This window comes from Bufo gargarizans, chromosome 6 (genome assembly GCF_014858855.1).
Source record: "Bufo gargarizans isolate SCDJY-AF-19 chromosome 6, ASM1485885v1, whole genome shotgun sequence".
NCBI lineage: Eukaryota > Metazoa > Chordata > Amphibia > Anura > Bufonidae > Bufo > Bufo gargarizans.
Window position 1 is genome coordinate 383,631,466 of NC_058085.1, and position 24,551 is coordinate 383,656,016.

A 24,551-nucleotide genomic window follows, 5' to 3' on the forward strand; every position below is an offset into this window, starting at 1 on the left:
GACATCAGTATGTATAAAAATGCTTTTAACCAAGAGAGTGTATTTTAAATTTGCATGCATTGTCCACGATGAAAAAAAACTGTGGGTGGATCCTGAATGCTAATGCCACCCCCAGATGTTTTTTTTTACTATATATATGACCCTATGTACTCTATGTGTATACTCATTTTTTTAACCTGAGGAAGGGGATCTTACTTCCCTGAAACGCATTGTTTTTTTTTTAAAACCTATTTTATTGGAATAAAAAGAAGTTTGAAACTCAATTTTGCCTTGACCGGGTTTTGGAGCGCCAAAAAGCACAATTTCTATTATTAGATGTCTACTGTTATCTTTTCTACTCTGGTTTGGTTAATATATATTTTTAGCTGGACATGCAAAGTATTAGTTTTGAGTGCAGTGTACATGATGGAATTGGTTCTATGGTTGACATCTTCACTTTTCTTTTACATTTTGATTTACCTTGACTTAAAGGCAGTTTCATTGACCTTGATATTGGTATGGTTGACATTAGGGATGAGCGAATTTCATGTTATGAAATTTGTTTGTGCTTCGTTTGGTGGTAAAATCAGAATTGCGTTATGGATTCTGTTACCACGGACCATAACGCAATTCTGTGCCAGAATGCATAATGGTATGCCTTTAGAGGCATTCCGTTATTCATTCCATCATAATAGAAGTCTATGGACTGCATAACGGATCCAGCCCATTTCCATTATGCTGGAGTCCTCTCCTGATCCTGGGTCCTCTCCTGCATAATGGAAACGGGACGGATCCATTTTGCAGGCCATAGACTTCTATTATGATGGAATGAATAACGGAATGCCTCTAAAGGCATACCATTATGCATTCTGGCATAGAATTGCGTTATTGTCTGTGGTTAACGGAATCCATAATGCAATTCTGCTTTCGAAGCGCAAACAAATTTCAAAATATGAAATTCGCTGATCTCTAGTTGACATCCTCACTTTAATTTTACACTTTAATTAACCTTGACCTGAAGGTAATTCAATTGACCTTGACCTGAAGGCAATTTGATTGACATAGACCTGAAGGCAGACTTGGACTGGCCCACAGGGGAACAGGTGAATTCCCCGGTGGGCCCCTAGTTCACCACCTCCTACACAAGTGGCACATGATATAGTAGACTGCATTACATATAGATGGGCAACATACAGCATCTCAATCAGCCTGTGTTTATATAAAAAACTAAATGGATCATTTTGTAAACTACCTAGTTTATTATTGTAGGTGCAGCAGGGGGTCTGAGATTACTTCTAGGTACAGAGAAAGACCAGTTAGTATCCTCGTTCCCCAGGGAACTGCTGTCTTGAAGTCACTGCAGGAGCACCCTATATTTGTATGTAGCTGTACAGTGAGACCTTAGAATAAATATTACTGGTGGGCCCTGGGCACCCCAGTCCGACACTGCCTGAAGGTTATTCAATTGACCTGAAGGCAATTTGATTAACATTGACTTGAAGTCATTATGAATGATGTTGACCTGAAGGCAGTGTGAATGACCTTGACCTCAACACATGTTAATTTACCTTTAGCTTTTTTCCCCCTAGAAGCAATGTTTCTAGGGGCAGAGGTGGACATATTGTATGTAATCCCTGTATGGCTCTGCAGGTATGGGTCCCACTGTAGATACAACATTAAGCTGCATGTAAGAAAATGATCTATTGAATTTCATGGCTTACAATTACCGGTAAGTAATTGTGTGATATGCCATTTGATGGAACAAGCCATGCTTTTTTTTTTTATTCCCCCGGATTCCAAATCTATAAGGAATCTTTATGTGCATCCACATATGGAAGCATACAGAAGATCATGTCGTTATCGATCCCAATACAGTCGTGTGCATGAGCACTTACGATTTTCATGCACCTTTATCAGATGTGGCACCATAACATCTCAAGGCCAAGATTTTACGTCAACAATTCTAATTGCTTGACATTTCAGTTACCATTACCAATCATGTTCCGATACCATCATTTGATACAGTGGGATGTGAAAGTTTAGGCAACCTTGTTAATCGTCATGATTTTCCTGTATAAATCGTTGGTTGTTACGATAAAATATGTCAGTTAAATATATCATATAGGAGACACACACAGTGATATTTGAGAAGTGAAATGAAGTTTATTGGATTTACAGAAAGTGTGCTATAATTGTTTAAACAAAATTAGGCAGGTGCATAAATTTGGGCACCACAAAACAGAAATGAAATCAATATTTAGTAGATCCTCCTTTTGCAGAAATTACAGCCTCTAAACACTTCCTGTAGGTTCCAATGAGAGTCTGGATTCTGGTTGAAGGTATTTTGGACCATTCCTCTTTACAAAACATCTTTAGTTCATTCAGGTTTGATGGCTTCCGAGCATGGACAGCTCTCTTTAAGTCACACCACAGATTTTCAATGATATTCAGGTCTGGGGACTGAGATGGACATTCCAGAACGTTGTACTTGTTCCTCTGTATAAATGCCTTAGTGGATTTTGAGCAGTGTTTAGGGTCGTTGTCTTGTTGAAAGATCCAGCCCCGGCGCAGCTTCAGCTTTGTCACTGATTCCTGGACATTGGTCTCCAGAATCTGCTGATACTGAGTGGAATCCATGCGTCCCTTAACTTTGACAAGATTCCCAGTCCCTGCACTGGCCACACATCCCCACAGCATGATGGAACCACCACCATATTTTACTGTAGGTAGCAGGTGTTTTTCTTGGAATGCTGTGTTCTTTTTCCTCCATGCATAACGCCCCTTGTTATGGCCAAATAACTCAATTTTAGTTTCATCAGTCCACAGCACCTTATTCCAAAATGAAGCTGGCTTGTCCAAATGTGCTTTAGCCCACCTCAAGTGGCACTTTTTTGTGCTGTGGGCGGAGAAAAGGCTTCCTCCGCATCACTCTCGCATACAGCATCTCCTTGTGTAAAGTGCGCCGAATGGTTGAACGATGCACAGTGACTCCATCTGCAGCAAGATGATGTTGTAGGTCTTTGGTGCTGGTCTGTGGGTTGACTCTGACTGTTCTCACCATTCGTTGCTTCTGTCTATCCGAGATTTTTCTTGGTTTGCCACTTCGAGCCTTAACTTGAACTGAGCCTGTGGTCTTCCATTTCCTCAATATGTTCCTAACTGTGGAAACAGACGGTGGAAATCTCTGAGACAGCTTTCTGTATCCTTCCCCTAAACCATGATGGTGACAATCTCTGTCTTCAGGTCATTTGAGAGTTGTTTTGAGACCCCCATGTTGCTACTCTTCAGAGAAAATTAAAAGAGGAGGGAAACTTACAATTGACCCCTTAAATACTCTTTCTCATAATTGGATTCACCTGTGTATGTAGGTCAGGGGTCACTGAGCTTACCAAGCCAATTTCAGTTCCAATAATTAGTTCTAAAGGTTTTGGAATCAATAAAATGACAACAACAGAGACCACATGTCTGCACCGGCCTAATTTTGATTAAACAATTATAGCACACTTTCTGTGAATCCAATAAACTCCATTTCACTTCTCAAATATCACTGTGTGTGTCTCCTATATGATATATTTAACTGACATTTTTTATCGTAACAACCAACGATTTATACAGGAAAATCATGACGATTAACAAGGTTTCCCAAGCTTTCGCATCCCACTGTAACTGTAACTTATGAAAATCACTGCATGTCTGGATCTATTGCTGTCTATCAGCCTTCAACACTCAATCTGATCACCGTTTCCCATTCTATTACAGTACTGCCAAGATATGACTCCACTGTATCCTGTCCAAATGCGGTTTCAGTCTTGGAAAAATCGGCTGAAATTAAAGTGTCCTCTCAGTATGTAACAAGGTTTTTTTGGTTTGGAGAAGGGGTTTTTAGCTTTAAACCTGCATTACTTTTAGTGTTGAATACAATGTCTTCCTATAAGGGACAGTTTTCTACGGAAGGTTTTCTTAATGCAAGATTTCTTAATCACATGTGTAAAGCCGGCCTTAGTTTGTCTCCCTGTCCCTTTATGGAATTGTTGCCTACCTTCTGAGTACCATAGTAGAATGTGAAAATATAAGATGATGTTTTGAATATTATTAGCACAACATGGCTGTTTTTTGTAATGTTTTCAGATATGTGTATGGTCAGCCAGTACCAGGCAAAGTCAATGGAAAGTGCTGCAGGAAAGTACGATATGCTTATGGTAGAGTCGCTAATTGTCAAAGGGGCTTAGAAGACATTTGCACAGAATTTACTGCAGAGGTAAATCTTTTATTAGAATCAACCTTGTTTCGAGTCATTTGGATTCCTAAACCCATTAGGTCAGCTACGTGCATGGAGTCTGTATGGTAACATGTAAAGTCCCGATGGAGCAGTAGACCATCTATAAGTGGCTATACGGTGTTTTGGTGCATCTCTGTTTTAGAAAGGTTTTACCCCTGAAAATACTTCCAGGACACAATAACTCCTCAATGAGATGGCCCCAGTGGAATAAAGGAATCTACGAGAAAAATAATAATAATTACATGGGTCCATAGATTCTTATGGGTGCTGTATTGCTACAGATCCAACTGTGTGCAAGAAACCTTATAGTCTAAACATCCAAAGTCCTAAGCTATCTTCACACCCCGAATACTTATATTTCAAGGACAATCTCAAATTTATTCTACTACAGATAAACTCTACAACTGGAACCCACACAGAAATTTTGAACCTGGACGCCCTTAGGCTGCAGTTTTCTGAATATGCCAATAGCATCGAATGTGGCGTCACAATGAAGGAAGCTGGGACAGGTAGTACTGAAGTTTAAGATTCTAATGGAGATATAGGCACCATGTATGGTATCTGTCCTATCCATACAAGTTGGTTAGAAGACCACTTTAATGCTACACTCATACCACCTTGGCTTTTATTATAAATGGAGGAGGTATGAACGGGTATAATGGATCCATTTTCAAATGGATGACAATGAGTGATCCCTTTTATAACGGGGGCCCATCTGATTTCCAGCTATATTTATAGCTACATCTACTCAAAGAGGTTTTATCCTTGAGCACAATATTGGTGGTCTATCTTTTGGCTGGGAGATCAATATGTCAGCTGACTGAAGAGAGCGCCATGTCCCCCTGTTGGCTTCCCCAGCACAGCTCCGTGCTCTTGATAATGTCAACACCAGGGAATGGGACTGAGTTGCCGTCCAAGGCACAGCCACTACTAAAAGTATGAGCCTGTTCCTGGAAAATCCGGGGATAACCTGAATATTTGAACGCCATGGCCCCTTTAGTCGGTTGATCAGGGAATATACTGGGAGTTGGACCAGTATGATTGTAGTAGAAGTGTAGATCAAAGCTACAAAATACTGACTCCTATTCATTTCACAGGGGTCCTGGTTACCAAATCGTGCTACATTTCCGTGACCAGCCGGGCGGCTAATCTGCAGTTGGATTACACCTATAATTACCAGTATTACAAACGGGGCATAAAGTATCCGATTGCCGTGAGTATAATAATCACATAAATGTCAGACACTATGGTTATATAGAATTTGGGTGAGTTTGTGTTTAATACCCTAGGCCTCTGATGGCTATCCTCCGGCACTCCAGCTGTGGTAATACTACAACTCCCAAGATGCACACTTGTTCGGCTGATCTCAGAACTCCACAGAATTAAATGGAGCATGCTGAGAGTCGTAATTTTATTACAGCTGGAGTGCCGGAGGTTAGCCATCACTGCCACCGGCTAATGTATGTGTATTTGTCTTCTCACCTATGTTCAATCTCTGTTTTCCAGGGCATATTAACAGATCAGAGAGGTCAACCAATGGCGAATGAGTTGATCATCATAGAGGTCAACGGAAATAAAGTCAAGAACGCAACAACTGACGCCCAAGGAAGGGTGGAGAGTGAGATAGATACGACCTCATTCTTTCAACCAAATATTTCCATCCGTGTATGTATAGAAATCACCAATGTAATGTTTTTTTTTGTCATTTCCTGTTACCCACCCTCCAGAAATGGAGGGGAATGGCTTCAAGGAAATGACTTGATATCCTGCACTTTCTTTCCTCTGATGCAGTCTTTTCAATGATCCTTATCGATTACCAAAGCCAGCTATCCTTCATACTAGATGTCATATAATACATACAAGGATATAATACAATATAGATCATGGGGGAAACCTTGAGGACAGGGAATGGCTTTTGGGTAGGTCTCTCAAAGATGCAAAAATAAAAGGATGACTATCAACATTTTTAATCCCTTATAGGGGTTTTCAGAGAATAGTTACTTTTTAACTTCTGTTTGCAACCTGCCTTCTTAAACAGAAGATTCATACTTACCTGTTCTCCGCTGCTCCGGTCCTCCATGCTGCCTCTTATGTGTCCATGTCACAGACAACCGGTGCAGAATGTGTATGGGTAAGCAATTTTGGAATAATGGTCACCTTTAATATATAACTTTTAATAATATTAATGATAAAATAAATGCCCTAAGATGAGGTGCAGAAATATTTATGAGAGCAGGGTGGGAATCCACCCTACTCTTGGTGAGTATACTAAAACTCTAGGGAGGGAGGGAGGAAGGGGGGGGAGGGATGCTGTGTCTCAGCCCCTAATAGCGCCCTATTGAAAAGAGCCCTATTCCCGTGCTCCACAGCCTCCTAACAAAAACCCTCAGTTCTCCCTAAGCAGTGCTCTGACTGCCCAGCTTCGTCCTGACAAGGAGCAAGTGAGGGGGGAGGATTTCCCTAGACGTAATTGTTGTACACCACCTGCGGATACGCCACCAGGTCCCTGGAGGCGATCGCCAATGGTACACTTGACCTGGTTCCTATTCATGCCACACGCGGGATCCAGCACACAGACTGTGTATGAATAGGAACCAGTCTGCATCGCAGGGACAGGTCCACTGACCGGAGACTCCTGACGAGCTAAGTACCTCCTTTCACCCCCATTTGTGACTGCGGCTTGTTGTTATAATGCCACACTATGGGGGTTGTTTGAAAGAAACATGATACATATCAGCTGTTAATAACCGTTGCTGTCTACAGTTTAATTGTGATTTGGTGAACTGTCCCAACTGGTGGACAAGTCACCCCTACTGTTGCTGACATCCATTTCTTTGGGCCCCTGACGAACTGTAATACAACAGGGAAACGCGTCGGGCCATTCATGGTTATTGAGCTTCTCAGCATCATCAATAATTTATATGTGTGGGGTGTTCAACCTTGACACCCACACATATATTGTTTTCAGGACACTTATCCTCACAGGTCAAGTGTACCATTGGCGATCGCCTCCAGGGACCTGGTGGCGTATCCGCAGGTGATGTACAACAATTACGTCTAGGGAAATCCTCCCCCCTCACTTGCTCCTTGTCAGGACGAAGCTGGGCAGTCAGAGCACTGCTTAGGGAGAACTGAGGGTTTTTGTTAGGAGGCTGTGGAGCACGGGAATAGGGCTTTTTTCAATAGGGCGCTATTAGGGGCTGAGACCCAGCATCCCTCCCCCCCTTCCTCCCTCCCTCCCTAGAGTTTTAGTATACTCACCAAGAGTAGGGTGGATTCCCACCCTGCTCTCATATATATTTCTGCACCTCATCTTAGGGCATTTATTTTATCATTAATATTATTAAAAGTTATATATTAAAGGTGACCATTATTCCAAAATTGCTTACTCAATCACTAGGTACCTAAACCCCAACGGCTCATTATCTGTGTAGTATAATCCGCAGAATGTGTATGGTCACAAATTCAATGACTGGCTTCAGTACTGATGTGCCTCCTGAACCAGAGGGTCGCAGTGATATTTGCTTTGACAACCTGCTCCTGGCTGTAGGGCAACAGGTTGCAGCAGGAGATCTCCCCATGACTATTTGGTTTGCAACAGGAGAACAGGATGACTAAGACCCCCCCCCCCCCCACTTATTTCATGATCATCTACAAGAAACTATAAGGCCCCCTGCACACGATCAGGATTGCGTGCGGATTTTCCGCGCGGATTTGCGTGCGGGAAATCCGCACCGTAGGTCATGTCCATTGTATTCTATGAGAATTTGAAATTCTCAATGCACACGATGCGGATTTTTCGCACGCGGATTTTGACCTGCGGTGCGGATTTTAAAATCCGCGACATGTCAATTATTATTTTTTTTCCTGTCCGGATATCTTGCGGATTTTCTCCATTCACTTCAATGGAGAGGCTAAAATCCGGATGGTACACGCACACAGTGCGGATTTTGATGCGGATCCGCATCAAAATCCGCATGTATGTAATAGGAAGGGGAAATGATGTAATAAAGGGAGGAGAATCAGCCACCATTTTGTGTCTGTTCATTGCAGCAAGAGAAGGAAGCAATATACTACATATAGTATATGGAGACGCAATATACATCTCCATATACTAGAATGTACTGTCGGATTTGAGAATTACTGTACGTTGAAATCGCGATGCGATTAATTTAACACGAAATAATCGCATGGCGATTTCAACTTAGTACTGCTATATTCCATATTCGCCGAATATGGAATATAGCAGTACTAATGGAGCGTCCCCATCACCATGGGAACGTCTCCATATACTAGAATGTACTGTCGGATTTGAGAATTACGTTGAAATCGCGATGCGATTAATATAACACGAAATAATCGCATGGCGATTTCTACTTAGCACTGCTATATTCCATAGTAGGCTAGAATTAACGAATATGGAACATAACAGTGCTTAAGTTGAAATCGCCATGCGATTATTTCGTGTTAAATTAATCGCATCACGATTTCAACGTACAGTAATTCTCAAATCCGATTCTCAAATGATGTCACAGGAAATGATGTTAAAAAAGGGTGTATTTTTGTTCTGGAGAGATGTTGAAAAAATCTGCATGCAAATCCGCACCAATTAATGCGGATTGACCGCACGGATTTGCCTGCGAACACCTGCGGATTTCAGTGCGGATTCTCCGCACATGAATCCTGAACGTGTGCATGTAGCCTAAGGGATCAGGAGAAATTGTTACTCAACAAATTTAAAGTGCATTCATATTCAAGACCTTGTAAGAACAAGAGTCATAACTTTTTTTTATTTTTTTGGCAAAATCTGTGACTGCCCAAATATCTTTTGTAGTATTGGCTTCTTCCTTTGGGGCAGATAGACTTTTCTTAGGTTCCCTGTCCCAGATTTGTGCCCCATTATTGGTAAATCTCTGCTGGTGTTATATACACTAAGATAAATACTATGTAGTCAATCATAGGAGGTTTGGGTGCATGTAGGGGGGGGGGGGGGGACCATATGTTTTGCATAATTTCTACCAGATTTCATGTATTACACTATTATACATGCCATATACAAATCTAACAATTATAATGCTTCCTTATATTATACATTGTGTTTATTCCACAGATGAGTTATCCCAATGAAGATCAATGCTATTCCACAAATCAGCAGCTGTATGATGGTTTTTATCCTGGCTATCCTTACCGCTCTTATCTTGACTATCCTTCTGTTGAAAAGATAGTCTACCGCTTTTACTCCGAGTTAGATAGCTACTTACAATTTAAAAAGATACCAGGACGACTCTCTTGCAACAAGAGCCATGACATAGAGGTGGAATACAAAGTGACAGAAGACGGAGTTGGGGAAGGCGCGACTGAAGCGACTTTCCAATACTTGGTAGGTGTGCAACGTCTGTCAAGTCGCAATATGTTCTTAGACATTTCAGGGAGATGGTCTTGGAGGGGCTTTAAAGGCTATGTACACCTTTGGAGGCAATTTTTATTTATGATTGAATTTTACTTATTTTTGGCTAAAAATAATATTTTCAATTGGCCTTTATTGAAAATATTTAGCCAGGCGTAGAAAATGATGAATGGGATGGGCCTGCTGGTCCATCCCCTTCCCCTGCCCACATCACGCCCACTTTTTTAGACTTGGTGTGTGCAGGGAGAAGTCGCAGATTTTGCAGTTGCACTGCCATCTGCACCTGAAATATAGGCGTATTTCAGACCACCTTCGAGTTTTGTAAGCTGGTGCGAAGCGCCGTACAAAGTCTCCCATTACTCATCAGCCCCTGTCCTCAGTGGGGCTCACATTTCATTCCACTCTCTCAGACATAGAGAAAAGTCAGTCCTTACCTTTCCTTTTGACTCAACACATCCTGAGAAGCATGTAACAAAATAATCCGCTTTTCAAAATATTATTTTGAGATATTGTGTCACAAGAGGGCTATCCTATACCAGTCTATGTGCTGACACACAGTGTTTAAGGTGTGAACTGCAGCCTGTTAAGGTTTTTGTAGAACTTCACAATATTGAATTTAAATTGTATCAATGGAAAATTGGAGTCCTTAACCAAATTCAAGCTAACTTAATGGGGTATTCCCATCTCAGACATGGATGGCCTATCACTAGAATATTTCTTAAATGTCAGACAAGTGTGGATCCCACCTCTGAGACCCACTCCTAGCTCCAGAACGGGGCTCTCAAATTGAAGAAGAGTGCACCACACATGTGTGAAGTGCTCTCCATTCACTACAATGAAAGCGAGCACTCTCAGCTATTTTTTTAAATCTCATAGCGGGAAAGAATGTCGAATATCTTCTATATAAAAAGAATCTTCATATAAAAGAGAGGATAAATATATATATATATATATATATATATAATAAAATAAAAATGATATGATCCTTCAGGCGGACATAATCGCCTCTAAGTTCTTTTATCGAGTATCTTAATTTGATTTGTGCAAGCAGTGAATAAAGGGACAATTGTCTATGCAGAAATATATATGTAGTTTATTATACACAATACAAAACAAAGAATATAAAATCAAAACAGTTGCAAAGACAAACAATGAAGCTGTAAAATAATACCCAAAAGACGCCACACGGTGGTGCTAACACACCCCTATATCACCAGCACAGTATAACTTAGATTTATCTATCACAAAACATCAATGTTATACTTTTAACAAGTAGACCAATTATTTATATACCAGGAGAAACTTAGGATCTTGTGTTTACCAAACAGGCTATAACAATATAAAATTGCATATTATACATGAATTATTGATATGTTCATACTAAAAAACGAAATAAATGTGCACATATATATATTTGATACTTATGAATATATGAATAGACATCACACTCCAGATGTGTCTTAAGGATTTAAATTCTTATCTTGTCATTGCTCAGCCATGAAACATACATTGTTCCCTTCAGACAGACATGTCTGGAGAAGCCAGTATACTCCCTATAGATAAACCCATATCTGTTAGCAATAACTTTTAAAATACAATGTCCATTCATATTCACTATGACTCTTATATAAACTGAACTTGCCATGAACTCATCTTGGCCTTTTCAGCCACATAACAAAACTTTAGTTTAAGCTGATTTCCTCTTAAAGGGAGTCTGTCAGCAGATTTACCCCTTTTTAACAGTTGCCATTATGCTGTAGCCGCAAAACAGACGATTAACACAGTACCTTGATACGCTTTGGTGGACTTTTAAATCTGCCAAAAACGAACTTTGATGAGGGCTCGCAAGTGCCCAGGGCGGAGTCCACCGGGTTGGAGCCCAGGCAGCTCTGCCTCTTCGGCTCTTATCCCCGCCCAGCCTCCTCCTCTGCTCGCCTATCTGTTGTCTCTCCCCCTCAGCGAGATCCCGCGCCGACGCGATGACTTCCTTGGTCGGGGCATGCGCATAAGCTACTGCGATGCCGTGTCAGCAATGGGCATTGCAGTGCGCATGCCCCGGCCAAGGAAGTTATCGCATCGGCGCGGGATCTCGCTGAGGGGGAGAGACAACAGATAGGCGGGCAGAGGAAGAGGCTGGGCGGGGATAAGAGCCGAAGAGGCAGAGCTGCCTGGGCTCCAACACGGTGGACTCCGCCCTGGGCACTTGCGAGCCCTCATCAAAGTTCGTTTTTGGCAGATTTAAAAGTCCACCAAAGCGTATCAAGGTACTGTGTTAATCGTCTGTTTTGCGGCTACAGCATAATGGCAACTGTTAAAAAGGGGTAAATCTGCTGACAGACTCCCTTTAAAGGCAATGGCTATTCATTTTGGCTATAATATCATTAGATAATACTGTGTACTTATGAAAATGCACAACAAGAAGAGCACTTCGTGTGTGCACAGCCGCCTCTCTATTCCCTGCTATGGGACTGCTGGAAATAATTGAGCTTAGCTATTTTTGGAACTCCCATGGCAGTGAATAGAGGGAGGCCAGATATGCATGACTGCTCTACCTTCACTTAGGGCAACCCTTTCTGGAGAGAGGAGACACCAGTGGAGGGACCCACATCTATCTGACATTGATGGCCTAAATCAGGGATGCTCAACCTGCAGCCCTCCAGCTGTTGTAAAACTACAACTCCCACCATGCCCTTCTGTAGGCAGTCTGGGAATGATGGGAGTTGTAGTTTTACAACAGCTGGAGGGCCGCAGGTTGAGCATGCCTGGCTTAAATTAGTGACATACCATCAATGTGTGAGATGGGACAACCCATTTAAGGGTTCACAGATCTCTATGAGCTAATAAAACTAAACCTACAAAAACACAGGGAGAACATGAAAATTGCAAATTTTATTGGTCGCATTTGCAGCCAAGACCCCAGTACTGCAATGGGACAAGGAAACCACTGAACCGCCCTGAAAGGGTTCTGATGTTTTTGGACAGTCATTTCTCCTACAAACTGGGAGAAGTTATATCTTTTACATTTCACTCTTTTATTTTTTATTTTTTTGCTGTTGTTTAGGTCAAAGCAAGACAAAAAATTGTATCACATGGCCAACAAAAAGTTGACTTGACTAACAGTGAGTATTTCTTCTATAGACATAGTATATATGGCGCCAATTAGTATTACCCCTTTTCCCTGTTTTCTACCATAAGATAATTGACTAATAAAAATATTGCAGATATTACAAATAAATGTTACAACCAATTACTGGACCTCTCTTTTCTGGGACTAACATATGGACGAGCTATCCATAGGGTAGGTCAATAATCTCTGATAGGTGGGGTCTAACACCCTTACCAATCACATGTTTGCAGCAGCCGCTAGCACCAGGACTGACATTAACGAGAGTAGCTCTGTTCTCTGTGTACTCAGGGATGTCCAACCTGCGGCCCTCCAGCTGTTGCAAAACTACAACTCCCAGAATGCCCGAACAGCCTACAGCTATCAGCCTACAGCAGGGCATGGTGGGAGTTGTAGTTTTACAACAGCTGGAGGGCCGCAGGTTGTGCATCCCTGCCCCATGCTATTCACTTGAATAGGAGCTCAGCTGCAGTACCCAAAAATGGCCACTATGCGGTGTGTTGTGCTATTTCAGCTCCATACACAATATCTTAAGACCTGAAAATCCCTTTAAAACGGTTATCTCATAATGAATTTTAAAAAAATGAGACTTCATACAGTACATGACGATCACTTTCTAACAAAGCTAGAACCAGCCCTGCACCTCATATGGATTCAAAGATCTCCATATTCACTGCTCCAGTGTCTCAGCTAGATTAATTTCAAGCTGGCAGCTCAGCGGGTGTGTCCTTTCTTAGGGAGTGTGTCCTTTTTCAGGGAGTGTATACTTTTTCTGCAGTTGGTGGCAGTTGAATGATGGAACTGAAAATGTGTGTCCACTTTACTGAGGTGGACAGAGAAATTAGAAGAAGAACAAACAGCAGGTGGCGCTATACAGATAGATTTCATTGAATAACTCAGTGACTATACTAAATTTTTTATTAAACGCAATTACAAAAGTATTCAGATCCAGGTGCTGGTTTGTAAAATGTAGAATATATTTAATGGGATAACCCCGTTAAGTCACTCATGATATATTTTATAGGTTTATTCATGTATGGGAATGTAGCATCTGTATTTTATCCTTGCAGGCCTTACAGGATCCTTCAAAATACCGCTGCTTATCACTTCTGATTACGCAATAAACGCTCAGATACTCGTTATTGGAAAAATGAAGACCGAAATCATCTCAGACGTACAAACATTCGACGTAGAAAGCTGTTTTAACAATGAGGTGGGTACATTGCTATGCAATAGATACTGTAGATACATTGTTGCACAATCCATTCATACATCCACATATACCGTAGTATACATTATATGATAGGTTGGAAAATGGTAAGGAAGAACCATGAACCCGAGGAGTGGCATTGCCTCCTACAATGCAGTGCAGCCAACTGAGGGTCCATGAAAAACTGGAAACACAGAGGTGACTTACAGCTTAGACTTTTACAGCCTGTATTACTGTCCAGAGCTTCATTCACAATTCTGCAGGATTCAGAGCTTCAATTTCCCAGCAATCTTTGCCAAGAACTAATAGCTTGCATTGTGGGAGGTATCATCAAGCATGGCAAACAAAATTTAGGAAAAAGTGCAGCTCTGCAGTAAAATACAGGGTGTAACTCAGGATCAGTACAGGATAAGTCATGTAATGTATGTACACAGTGACTACACCAGCAGAATAGTGAGTGCAGCTCTGCAGTATAATACAGGATGTAACTCAGGATCAGTACAGGATAAGTAATGTAATGTGTGTACACAGTGACTGCACCAGCAGAATAGTGAGTGCAGCTCTGGAGTATAATACAGGATGTAACTCAGGATCAGTACAGGATAAGTAATGTAATGTGTGTACACAGTGACTGCACCAGCAGAATAGTGAGTGCAGCTCTGGAGTATAATACAGGATGTAACTCAGGATCAGTACAGGATAAGTAATGTAATGTGTGTACACAGTGACTGCACCAGCAGAATAGTGAGTGCAGCTCTGGAGTATAATACAGGATGTAACTCAGGATCAGTACAGGATAAGTAATGTATGTACACAGTGACTCCACCAGCAGAATAGTGAGTGCAGCTCTGGAGTATAATACAGGATGTAACTCAGGATTAGTACAGGATAAGTCATGTAATGTATGTACACAGTGACTGCACCAGCAGAATAGTGAGTGCAGCTCTGCAGTATAATACAGGATGTAATTTAGGATCAGTACAAGATATGTAATGCAATGTATGTACACAGTGACTGTACCAGCAGAATAGTGAGTGCAGCTCTGGAGTATAATACAGGATGTAACTCAGGATCAGTACAAGATAAGTAATGCAATGCATGTATTGTACAGGATAACTTATGATGTAATGTATGATTTAATGTACAGATGTAGCAATTCTTAGCTTGACACTTAGTGAGTTATCAGACAATGGCTTCCAGATCACTTTCTTGACCTTTTGTGACTTATCATAGTCAATTTAGAAACTGCTCCTTCCGCAGATTATATGTATGTATAACCTATAGATTGGCCTATAATGTATGTAAACATCTCCTGTTTAAATTATTATTGCAAAGGGTTGCATTTTTAGTAATCAACATGTTTTCTTTAAGTTTTCTATCTGCTACAATCAGTTCCTGTAGTGACGGCTTTACAGCTCTTACAGTAAAGAATTCTCTCCATAGTTTCCTCAGGGCAAATAGAGTTACCCAATATCTTAATTATCACAACTTCTTCAGTGCCTCTAATTCAGGCAATCCATTAGGCTATGTTACCTCATAACCAGACTTTTTCTGCACATGAACCGTAGATGCTTCTGCGGCCAGATTGTCGGAGCTGGACGGGATGTCCAGCCCTGTCAATCAATAGGCAGGTGGGTGCTTTCGCCTGTGGGGACAGCCCGTGACAGGTAAAGAGCTCCTGCGCGTGAGACAAATCGATTCCTTAGTGTCTTTTGCCACATTCAATTTTGTTTTGTCAAATAAGTCTAAAAAGCAAGATATTTAGAGGTTGGACCTCCATGATGCCCACCATTAGTAAAGGCCAGGTTTATATTACTGTGATTTCTTGCTGATCTTATTATCTTTATATAACTTATTATCTTTTCAGGTTTCCTTGGCCTTCACGGAGTCAGTCGTAACTCCAGGCTCGGACGTTCATCTAGAGTTATCAGCAGCTCCGGGCTCAATCTGCGGACTAAAAGCATACGATGCCAGCCTCGATTTACTAAGTTCATATGATAGTTTGAGCCCTGATAATGTAAGAGCCCTAACAATACAGACACCCTATAAAATATATATGATATAAACAGTGTAAAGGGGTTCTCCAAGCTGGGCAATCCCAATCTTATTTGGAGAATCCCTTGACATTGAGCTGATCATGACGTGTCCCCCACCTGGGACACCTAGTGATCATTTGTAGTCTGTGGAGAAACTAGGCAGCAAGCGTTCCATTTCAATGCAGCTCCTCCACAGGGGGAATAATGCATTACACAATGTCCTGGGTTGCCTGTGTAATGTAGGACAGGACGGGTCCTCCAGACCCAGGGACTTTCTGTTCTTGACAAGGCATGGGGTTCTTGCCAAGGCAGGTGGTCCCATTTAACTCAGAAATCCCTAATGGGGTATATTTCTAAACTGGACAACCCTCTAAGGGTCAGCATTAAAGGGATGAACACAGGCTCCGACTGTTTTTTTAAGGGGTTTTCTGAGTCTTATAAAGAACTTTCATAGAGCATAGTTCACTATTAAAGGGATATTCCCATCCCAGACTCCCAGACATTCATGGCATATCACTAGGATATGTCATCAACGTCAGATAGTTGTGGGTCTTATATACAGAATGGGACCACCAATGTGAACAGAAAGCAGCTGAGCCCCTCTCCATTCACCGTTATAGGAGTTTCAAAAATATTTCCGGCGGTCCTATGGTGGTGAGAGGAGAGGTAGCCGTGCACGCGCAGCATGCTCTCCATTCACCGCTATGGGACTTCCGAGAATAGTCAAGCGTACTCGCTAGGCTATTGTCAGAACACCTATAGCAATACATGGAGAGCACTCTGCGCATGCGCAGCGCTCTCGTTCATTTTTGTAAGTAGGGGCCTTGTCCTATTTATATATAGTTTGGGATTCTGCTGTGATTATTGTTTATCCTACAATTCACATGTTCAGAGGCTTACAATGAATTCTCCTTTTCTTACAGATATATTACTCACTGAGCTATTACCAATATGGGCTCCAAGTTGGAAATTTTAACTTAGAAGATCCAGCCCCACCTTGTGAGGATCCAAACAAAGAAGTGTTTTGTCATGGACGATATTATCGGCCCTTCAGCACTCTCACAGATGGAGACACGTACGGAAATCTCCTGGTAAGTGCAAAGTAATAGCCAATCCTATTGTTAGCACACTGGTTAATATAGCAGTAAAGGTAAACGCCTCACTTAAAGGGCCAGTGTGTGACCCTCACAGAGCCCTTGTATTCCATAGAGTATAACAATAAAATTACTTTCATGGCCTTAAAGGAATTTTCCAGGACATAAATACTCCTGTCACACCTGCCAAACAGCTGTTTGTATGGCGCTGTGTATGGTATACTAAGCACAGCACCGTACATTGTATAGTGGTTGTGCCTGGTACTGCAGCTCAATCCCATTCATTTTATTGAGTTGTTTTATTCCCTTGTAGTGTTGATCACGAATATTCGAATTGCGAATTTTAATCGCGAATATCAGCACTTCGAGAATTCACAAATATTTAGAATATCGCTAAATATATTCGTAATTGCGAATATTCAATTTTTTTGAAAATAACAGTTCATGCAAATTTTATGCGAATTTTTCGCAATCAAGAAAATAATGCCTGGAGATTACATATATGGCGAATATTCGCAAAATATTGCAAATTATTCGCAAAATATTGCAAATTCGAATATTGCCCCTGCCGCTCATCACTATTCCCTTGTATAGCACTGACATATTCTGCAATAGTATACAGACATTATCATCACTTGCTGTCCCCAATGGAGCCCACAATCTATATGTCTTTGGAGTGTGGGAGAAAAACTGAGAACCCGGGGGAAACCCACACAAATATGGGGAGAACATACAAACTCCATGTAGATGTTGCCTGTATTCAATCCTAGGACCCCAGCGGTGCAAGCCACCAGTGCTAACCACTGAGCCACTGTGTGTGACATCACTGGTGCGCCTGAGCACCAATGGTCCCTGACTCCCTTCCAACAGCTGAGCAGGGGGTACTGGTAACAGTCCCCCACTGATCAGATATCGGTGACCAATCCAAAAGTTAGGTGATCATTTCCTAAGTTACAGAAAAACTCTTAAGATCAATAGCCAGATAGATGTGATAACAATTGTATCCAGTGTTATCATATATATACCCTGGAATCCAAACCGATAAATTGTAGCAAAATACAACCAGTGTCACAACTAGGGATGAGCGAATCGACTTCGGATGCTTCATTTGAAGTCGATTTGCATAAAACTTTGTTGTAATACTGTATAGAGTTCCTGCTCCGTACAGTATTAGAATGTATTGGCTCTGATGAGCCGAAGTTATTACTTCGCGAAATCTCACGAGAAGTAATAACTTTGTCAATTAATTATTACTGTAATAAACATTGATACCGAACTCAGGTTCGGTTCCAAGTGGTACCTTGGAACCAAACCCAAGTTCGGTATCAAGGTTTTTCCCATTTCCATTTTTCTATGTTGTCATAGCGACAGAAAACCCCAAAAATGATGGCCACACCATATCCATCACAGGACAGCCACTGGCAGTGCCTGACAGATACCATTGACTGTAATGGATTCAGTTGTGTTTCACAGATCTGAACCTCTAGTGGTGGCCATGATTGTTTCTATAGGAAGGGGTGGAGGGTGGACTGGGACTGGCTTGAAATCCAATTTATTCTTTATTACATGGCTGTTCTCTACTAGAAATAGTGCCACACCTCTCCATTGGTTGTGCCTGGTACTGCAGCTCCGTTACATTGAAGTGATTGGGGCTAACCTCCCATGGATATGTGTGGAGCTGTTGTCATGTTTTTCTACAATCTCTACAATCCATGTCGTACATAGGCCTTTAAAGATGGAGCCTGCTCCAAAGAGGAGCAAGCACCATAGCAACTGGATGCCTGACGATCGTGGACATTTAGGCTGAGTTCACACAGGCGTTGCGGGAAAAGATGCGGGTGCGTTGCGGGAACATGCACGATTTTTCCGCTCGAGTGCAAAACATTGTAATGCGTTTTGCACTCGCGTGAGAAAAATCGGCATGTTTGGTACCCAAACCCGAACTTTTTCACAGAAGTTCGGGTTTGGGTTAGGTGCTGGGTAGATTGTATTATTTTCCCTTATAACATGGATATAAGGGAAAATGATAGCATTCTTAATACAGAATGCATAGTAAATCAGAGCTGGAGGGGTTAAAAAAATAAAATAAAAATTTTACTCACCTTAATCCACTTGCTCGCGCAGCCGGCATCTCTTCTGTCTGTCTTCTGTGCTGTGTGCAGGAAAAGGACCTGTGGTGACGTCACTCCGGTCATCACATGGTCCGTCACATGATCTTTTACCATGGTGATGGATCATGTGATGACCAGAGTGACGTCACCACAGGTCCTTTTCCTGCACACAGCAAAGAAGAAGACAGAAGGAGATGCCGGCTGCGCGATAAAGTGGATTAAGGTGAGTTAAATTATTATAATTTTTTTAACCCCTCCAGCGCTATTGTACTATGCATTCTGTATTCAGAATGCTATTATTTTCCCTTACAACCATGTTATAAGGGAAAATAATAATGATCAGGTCTCCATCCCAATCGTCTCCTAGCAACCGTGCGTGAAAATCGCACCGCATCCGCACTTGCTTGCGGATGCTTGCGATTTTCACGCAGCCCCATTCACTTCTATGGGGCCTGCGTTGCGTGGAAAACACACAATATAGAGCATGCTGCGATTTTCACGCAACGCATAAGTGATGCGTGAAAATCACAGCTCATGTGCACAGCCCCATAGAAATGAATGGGTCCAGATTCAGTGCGGGTGCAATGTGTTCACGTTCACGCAATGTGTTCACGCATTGCACCCGCGCGGAATACTCGTCCGTGTGAACTCAGCCTTAAACCCTCAGATGCTGTGGTCAAGAATGCTGTCCCCTGGCTGAAATCAGGGAAGGCGTTACATTGAAGTAATGAGCCAGAGCCTGTACTAGGCTTGTAAGCCTATTACTGGTATATTCCAATACAGACCTTCAGGTGGCAGCACTGCATTGGAATAAATCCAAACTTTGTATATTGTAATGGCTAAAATTCCATTACTTTGTACAAATTGCAATCTAATGATTGCATGTCTGGGTCCACTTGGGGGCCTAAAAATGTTTTAAAAATATAAAAATATAAAAATTCTAATCACGCCCTTGCCCCCCAAAAAATAAAAAATAAACATCATAGACATTGCCACGTCCAAAAATGCCTGTACTATTAAAATATAAAAATATTATTTATCCCATGTGGTAAATGGTATAATAGGAAAAAAATCAATAAGGCAGATTTACCCTTTTTTATCGCTTTAGCTCCCCCCAAAAAATCTATTGAAAAGTGATCAAAAAGTCATATACAACCCAAAATGGTACTAATAGAATCTACAGATCGTGTCACAAAAAATGAGCCCTCATCCAGCTCCATAAACGTAACTACAAAGGGGGTCAGAATATGGCGATGAAAAGAAAAAAAATGATATCTTTCTAAAAAAATTTTGTTCAGCATGAAAACACAAAAAAAACTATATAAATGTTGTTTTGTTGTACTACACAGTGATTGTCGTAAAAAAAAAAAAAAACGCTAAACTGTGGCGTAATTGCGTTTTTTTTTTTTCCAATTCCATCACATTTAGAAAAACTTTTTTCCAGCTTCCCACTAGATCGTATGCAATATGTAATGGAAGCATTAGACCGTACAATTTGTCCGGCAAAAAAACAAGCCCTCAAATGGCTTTGTGAACAGAATTTTTTTTAAGTTATGGCTCTGGGAAGGCAGGGAATAAAAAAACGAAAACAAAAAAAAGGCTAAAAAAGTTGCCATGTCAGGAAATGGTTAAACATTAATGAGCTATGAGCTCAGCTAGAACAACATTGTATGGCTTATAGTTTCATCTCTTTATTTCAGTCATTCGGCCTAAATGTGGCCAGCGATCTCAGAGTGAGGAAACCAGTGGTCTGTGGAATGAAGGAGATGCCCTACACTGCCACTGTGTGTGAGTACTGTGTAACGACTGATGTTGTTAGTGAAGCCCCAATAACCCATTCCAGAATACATAGAGTAGCAAAATCTGTTCCTTTAGGCTACATGCACACGAGTGTATGTGTTTTGCGGTCCGTATGGCATCCGTTTTTTTTGCGGATCCTTTTTTATTGCGGATCCATGGTAATAATGCCTATCCTTGTCTGCAAACTAGAAAAAAATTGGACACGCGCAATTTTTTTTGCGGGTCAACGGAACGGACATACTGATGCGGACAGCACACGGTGTGCTGTCCGCGTTATTTGCGGACCCATTGAAATGAATGGGTCCGCATCCTATCCGCAAAAAAAAAAACGGAACGGACACGGAAATAAACAACGTTCGTGTGCATGTAGCCTTAGCCCGCACCCAAAAGTGCAAATCAGGAGAGGGGGAATGTCCATCTGCAAAGGGACCCCATAGGTTCACCACCCACCCCGCACATTTAAGGGTTCACCTTTTGCTGTTTAGTTTCCTACTACAGGACACTGAATCCCATGCTTCCCTTGCCATGGGTTAAATGATAAAGTTCTAGATTGTCGCAGCCACGACTTAGAGGACATCAATGCATTTGGCTGTATACATTTGCATGCATTAAGCCCCATTAAACTGGCAGCATTTTATGGTTTTCTGTAATAAGTTGACAAACTGGTAGAATGTCTCATAATTTAGGGCGGGTTCGTACTGGCATTAGGGAATTCCGTTACAGGTTTTGTTTTGCATTCTGTTTTGCTTCGTCCTAATACTTGTCCGTTTTGCATTCCGTTTTGCTTCGTCCTAACACTTGTCCGTTTTGCATTCTGTTTTGCTTCGTCCTAATACTTGTCCGTTTTGCATTCCGTTTTGCTTCGTCCTAACACTTGTCCGTTTTGCATTCTGTTTTGCTTCGTGCTAACACTTGTCCGTTTTGCATTCCGTTTTGCTTCGTCCTAACACTTGTCCGTTTTGCATTCTGTTTTGCTTCGTCCTAATACTTGTCCGTTTTGCATTCTGTTTTGCTTCATCCTAACACTTGTCCGTTTTGCATTCCGTTTTGCTTCGTCCTAATACTTGTCCGTTTTGCATTCCGTTTTGCTTCGTCCTAATACTTGTCCGTTTTGCATTCCGTTTTGCTTCGTCCTAACACTTGTCCGTTTTGCATTCTGTTTTGCTTCGTGCTAATACTTGTCCGTTTTGCATTCCGTTTTGCTTCGTCCTAACACTTGTCCGTTTTGCATTCCGTTTTGCTTCGTCCTAACACTTGTCCGTTTTGCATTCCGTTTTGCTTCGTCCTAACACTTGTCCGTTTTGCATTCCGTTTTGCTTCGTCCTAATACTTGTCCGTTTTGCATTCCGTTTTGCTTCGTCCTAACACTTGTCCGTTTTGCATTCTGTTTTGCTTCGTCCTAATACTTGTCCGTTTTGCATTCCGTTTTGCTTCGTCCTAATACTTGTCTGTTTTGCATTCCGTTTTGCTCCGTCCTAATACTTGTCTATGGGGACAAATAATGGTTCCGTTATACATGACGGAAAAAATAGTCCTGTCGACAGGACAATTTTTTCCGTCATGTATAATGGAACCGTTATCTGTCCCCATAGACATGTATTAGGACAGGGGTGGTATACGATGGGGTATATATTTTGTAGAGTATGTGATCATGGATTAATAAAGTATTTGCATTATTTAAGGTGTGCTCACTTTTAGTGTTGAGCGAATCAAACTCCACGAAGTGGCATTCGATCAGAATTTTAGGGAAAATCAGATTCACCGTGAAGCCTAATTTCTTCGTGTTTACAGTACCTCATTCATTTGAACATGAAGAGCCAGCTGCTGCCATCTTGATTGAAGATCTCGCGGAAAATCAAGTGCGCGGTGACATATGACGTCACCACGCCGGCCGATGTGATGACATCATCATGGGCAGCGCAAGATTTTGCTCTAGATCTTCATGATGGCAGCGGCCGGCTCTTCGCGAACAAATGGATAAGGGTAAGTATGATTTTATTATTACTTTTTTTTATTTTATACATGGATTATTGCATGAACATGGATCATTTATGAACACGGCCTCTGAGGGGTACAATGATGGGGAGCGGCGCTATCGCCAGTCCCTATCATTGCACCGACTACTTACAAAGAAATGCGCTTCGTGACCAAGTAATTAGTCACGAGGCAATTATTATTTTTTATTTAGCAAAGCAGCCGAATCGAATTTTCCACACATTTTTATAGCCCCTATAGTGCCTCCAGCAATAATAATGTCCCCTAATATACCCCTGTAATAGAAATGCCCCTACAGTGCCTTCCACAATAATATTCACTATTTTACCCCAAGTAAAAATGCCATAGTGCCCCTGGTAATAATAATATCCCTTATAATGGCCCCAGTAATAATGCCACTGTACAAAAAAATCATGCTATAGTGTCCCAGTATTAAGAGGCACAGTAAAATTGTGACTAGAATTGAACCTACAATCTACAAAGTTAAAAATAAATATATTGTATTAGGTTGTATAGATGTATTAGGTTGGTTTCTTACGAATAGATCTTGATCACTTTCTTTCTTCAACTTCCATAGTGTCCGGTGAGGCTTCACGCTCACAAGGTAATCGTCATTTTAGATATGGCACACTATAATGTAGATATTGAAATTGGAGGTGAGAGAATTCATTCTACATGAATCCAGTTCATTACAAATTTCCCCGAAAACTGTTTTTATTGATCCGAAACCTTTGAGATTTGTTTCGCATGATCAAAATACAGATCAAAAGATCGGGATGATGAAGAAGGAGGAGGGTCAAATGATCCCGTTCCAGCCTGCCCATAATGCCTTTCAGGCAGCCTCAGCCAATCACGAGGGTCTATAGGTGTGATGCACCGATGACTGTGGAAATGTACTAGCCCCTGTAAAACATCCTAAGCAGCAAATGCTAGTGTTTTCTGGGGTTAGACATAGGAGCCGGCTATTTTAAGAACTGCCATAGTCATGAACAGAGTGCCCATTTTGGAGATAGGGGCAGGTCCCATTGGTGGGACCCAGACCTATCTGATTTTAATGGCAAAGTCTGACATGAAACAACTACTGTAGAGGGTTTTTTAAGTCTTTAAAATAGTTTGCAGGTGGTTAATGTAGAAAGTTTAGTCACTTGTCTGTAGCTGAGATGCCTCAATATGCCAATCTCACATGCAATCACTTGGCCATGTTCCTGCTTGTGTAACATCTTTTACTCTGAAAACATGATTACATCCCTCCCCTTGAAGTACAGGATGTCACACATCACATGCCTCGGATCAACACTGCTCCCCGACTCTCTTCCTCTATTCCTATCTCAGGAGTAATGGCGTTTCACATACTGGGCAGCACTAAGTGCAAAGTCAGTAAGCAAAATAACACCAGAGCAGTGTCTCAGTAGCAGGTCTGCTTGAGTATTAAGACAGAGAATAACTACAACTTTGTAGTGGAGGGAGCCTGTTACTATTTTCCTATCTCGGGAGTAATGGTGTTTCACATACTGGG

The 24,551-nt window shown here is 41.5% G+C and overlaps 1 protein-coding gene across 2 annotated transcripts in view; it reads left to right on the forward strand.

Moving 5' to 3' along the window:
- The window catches only part of LOC122941440 (ovostatin-like), a 114,306-nt gene that overhangs the window by 13,915 nt on the left and 75,840 nt on the right, over nt 1-24,551 (forward strand). For both annotated transcript variants that reach the window (XM_044298706.1, XM_044298707.1), the window contains 12 exons: nt 3,739-3,823; nt 4,108-4,237; nt 4,650-4,767; nt 5,356-5,471; nt 5,765-5,923; nt 9,369-9,638; nt 12,727-12,784; nt 13,860-14,002; nt 15,867-16,016; nt 16,959-17,126; nt 20,941-21,028; nt 23,613-23,639. In XM_044298706.1, the coding sequence (XP_044154641.1) occupies nt 3,739-3,823; nt 4,108-4,237; nt 4,650-4,767; nt 5,356-5,471; nt 5,765-5,923; nt 9,369-9,638; nt 12,727-12,784; nt 13,860-14,002; nt 15,867-16,016; nt 16,959-17,126; nt 20,941-21,028; nt 23,613-23,639 (1,512 nt within the window). The remainder of the gene's footprint in view (nt 1-3,738; nt 3,824-4,107; nt 4,238-4,649; nt 4,768-5,355; nt 5,472-5,764; nt 5,924-9,368; nt 9,639-12,726; nt 12,785-13,859; nt 14,003-15,866; nt 16,017-16,958; nt 17,127-20,940; nt 21,029-23,612; nt 23,640-24,551) is intronic.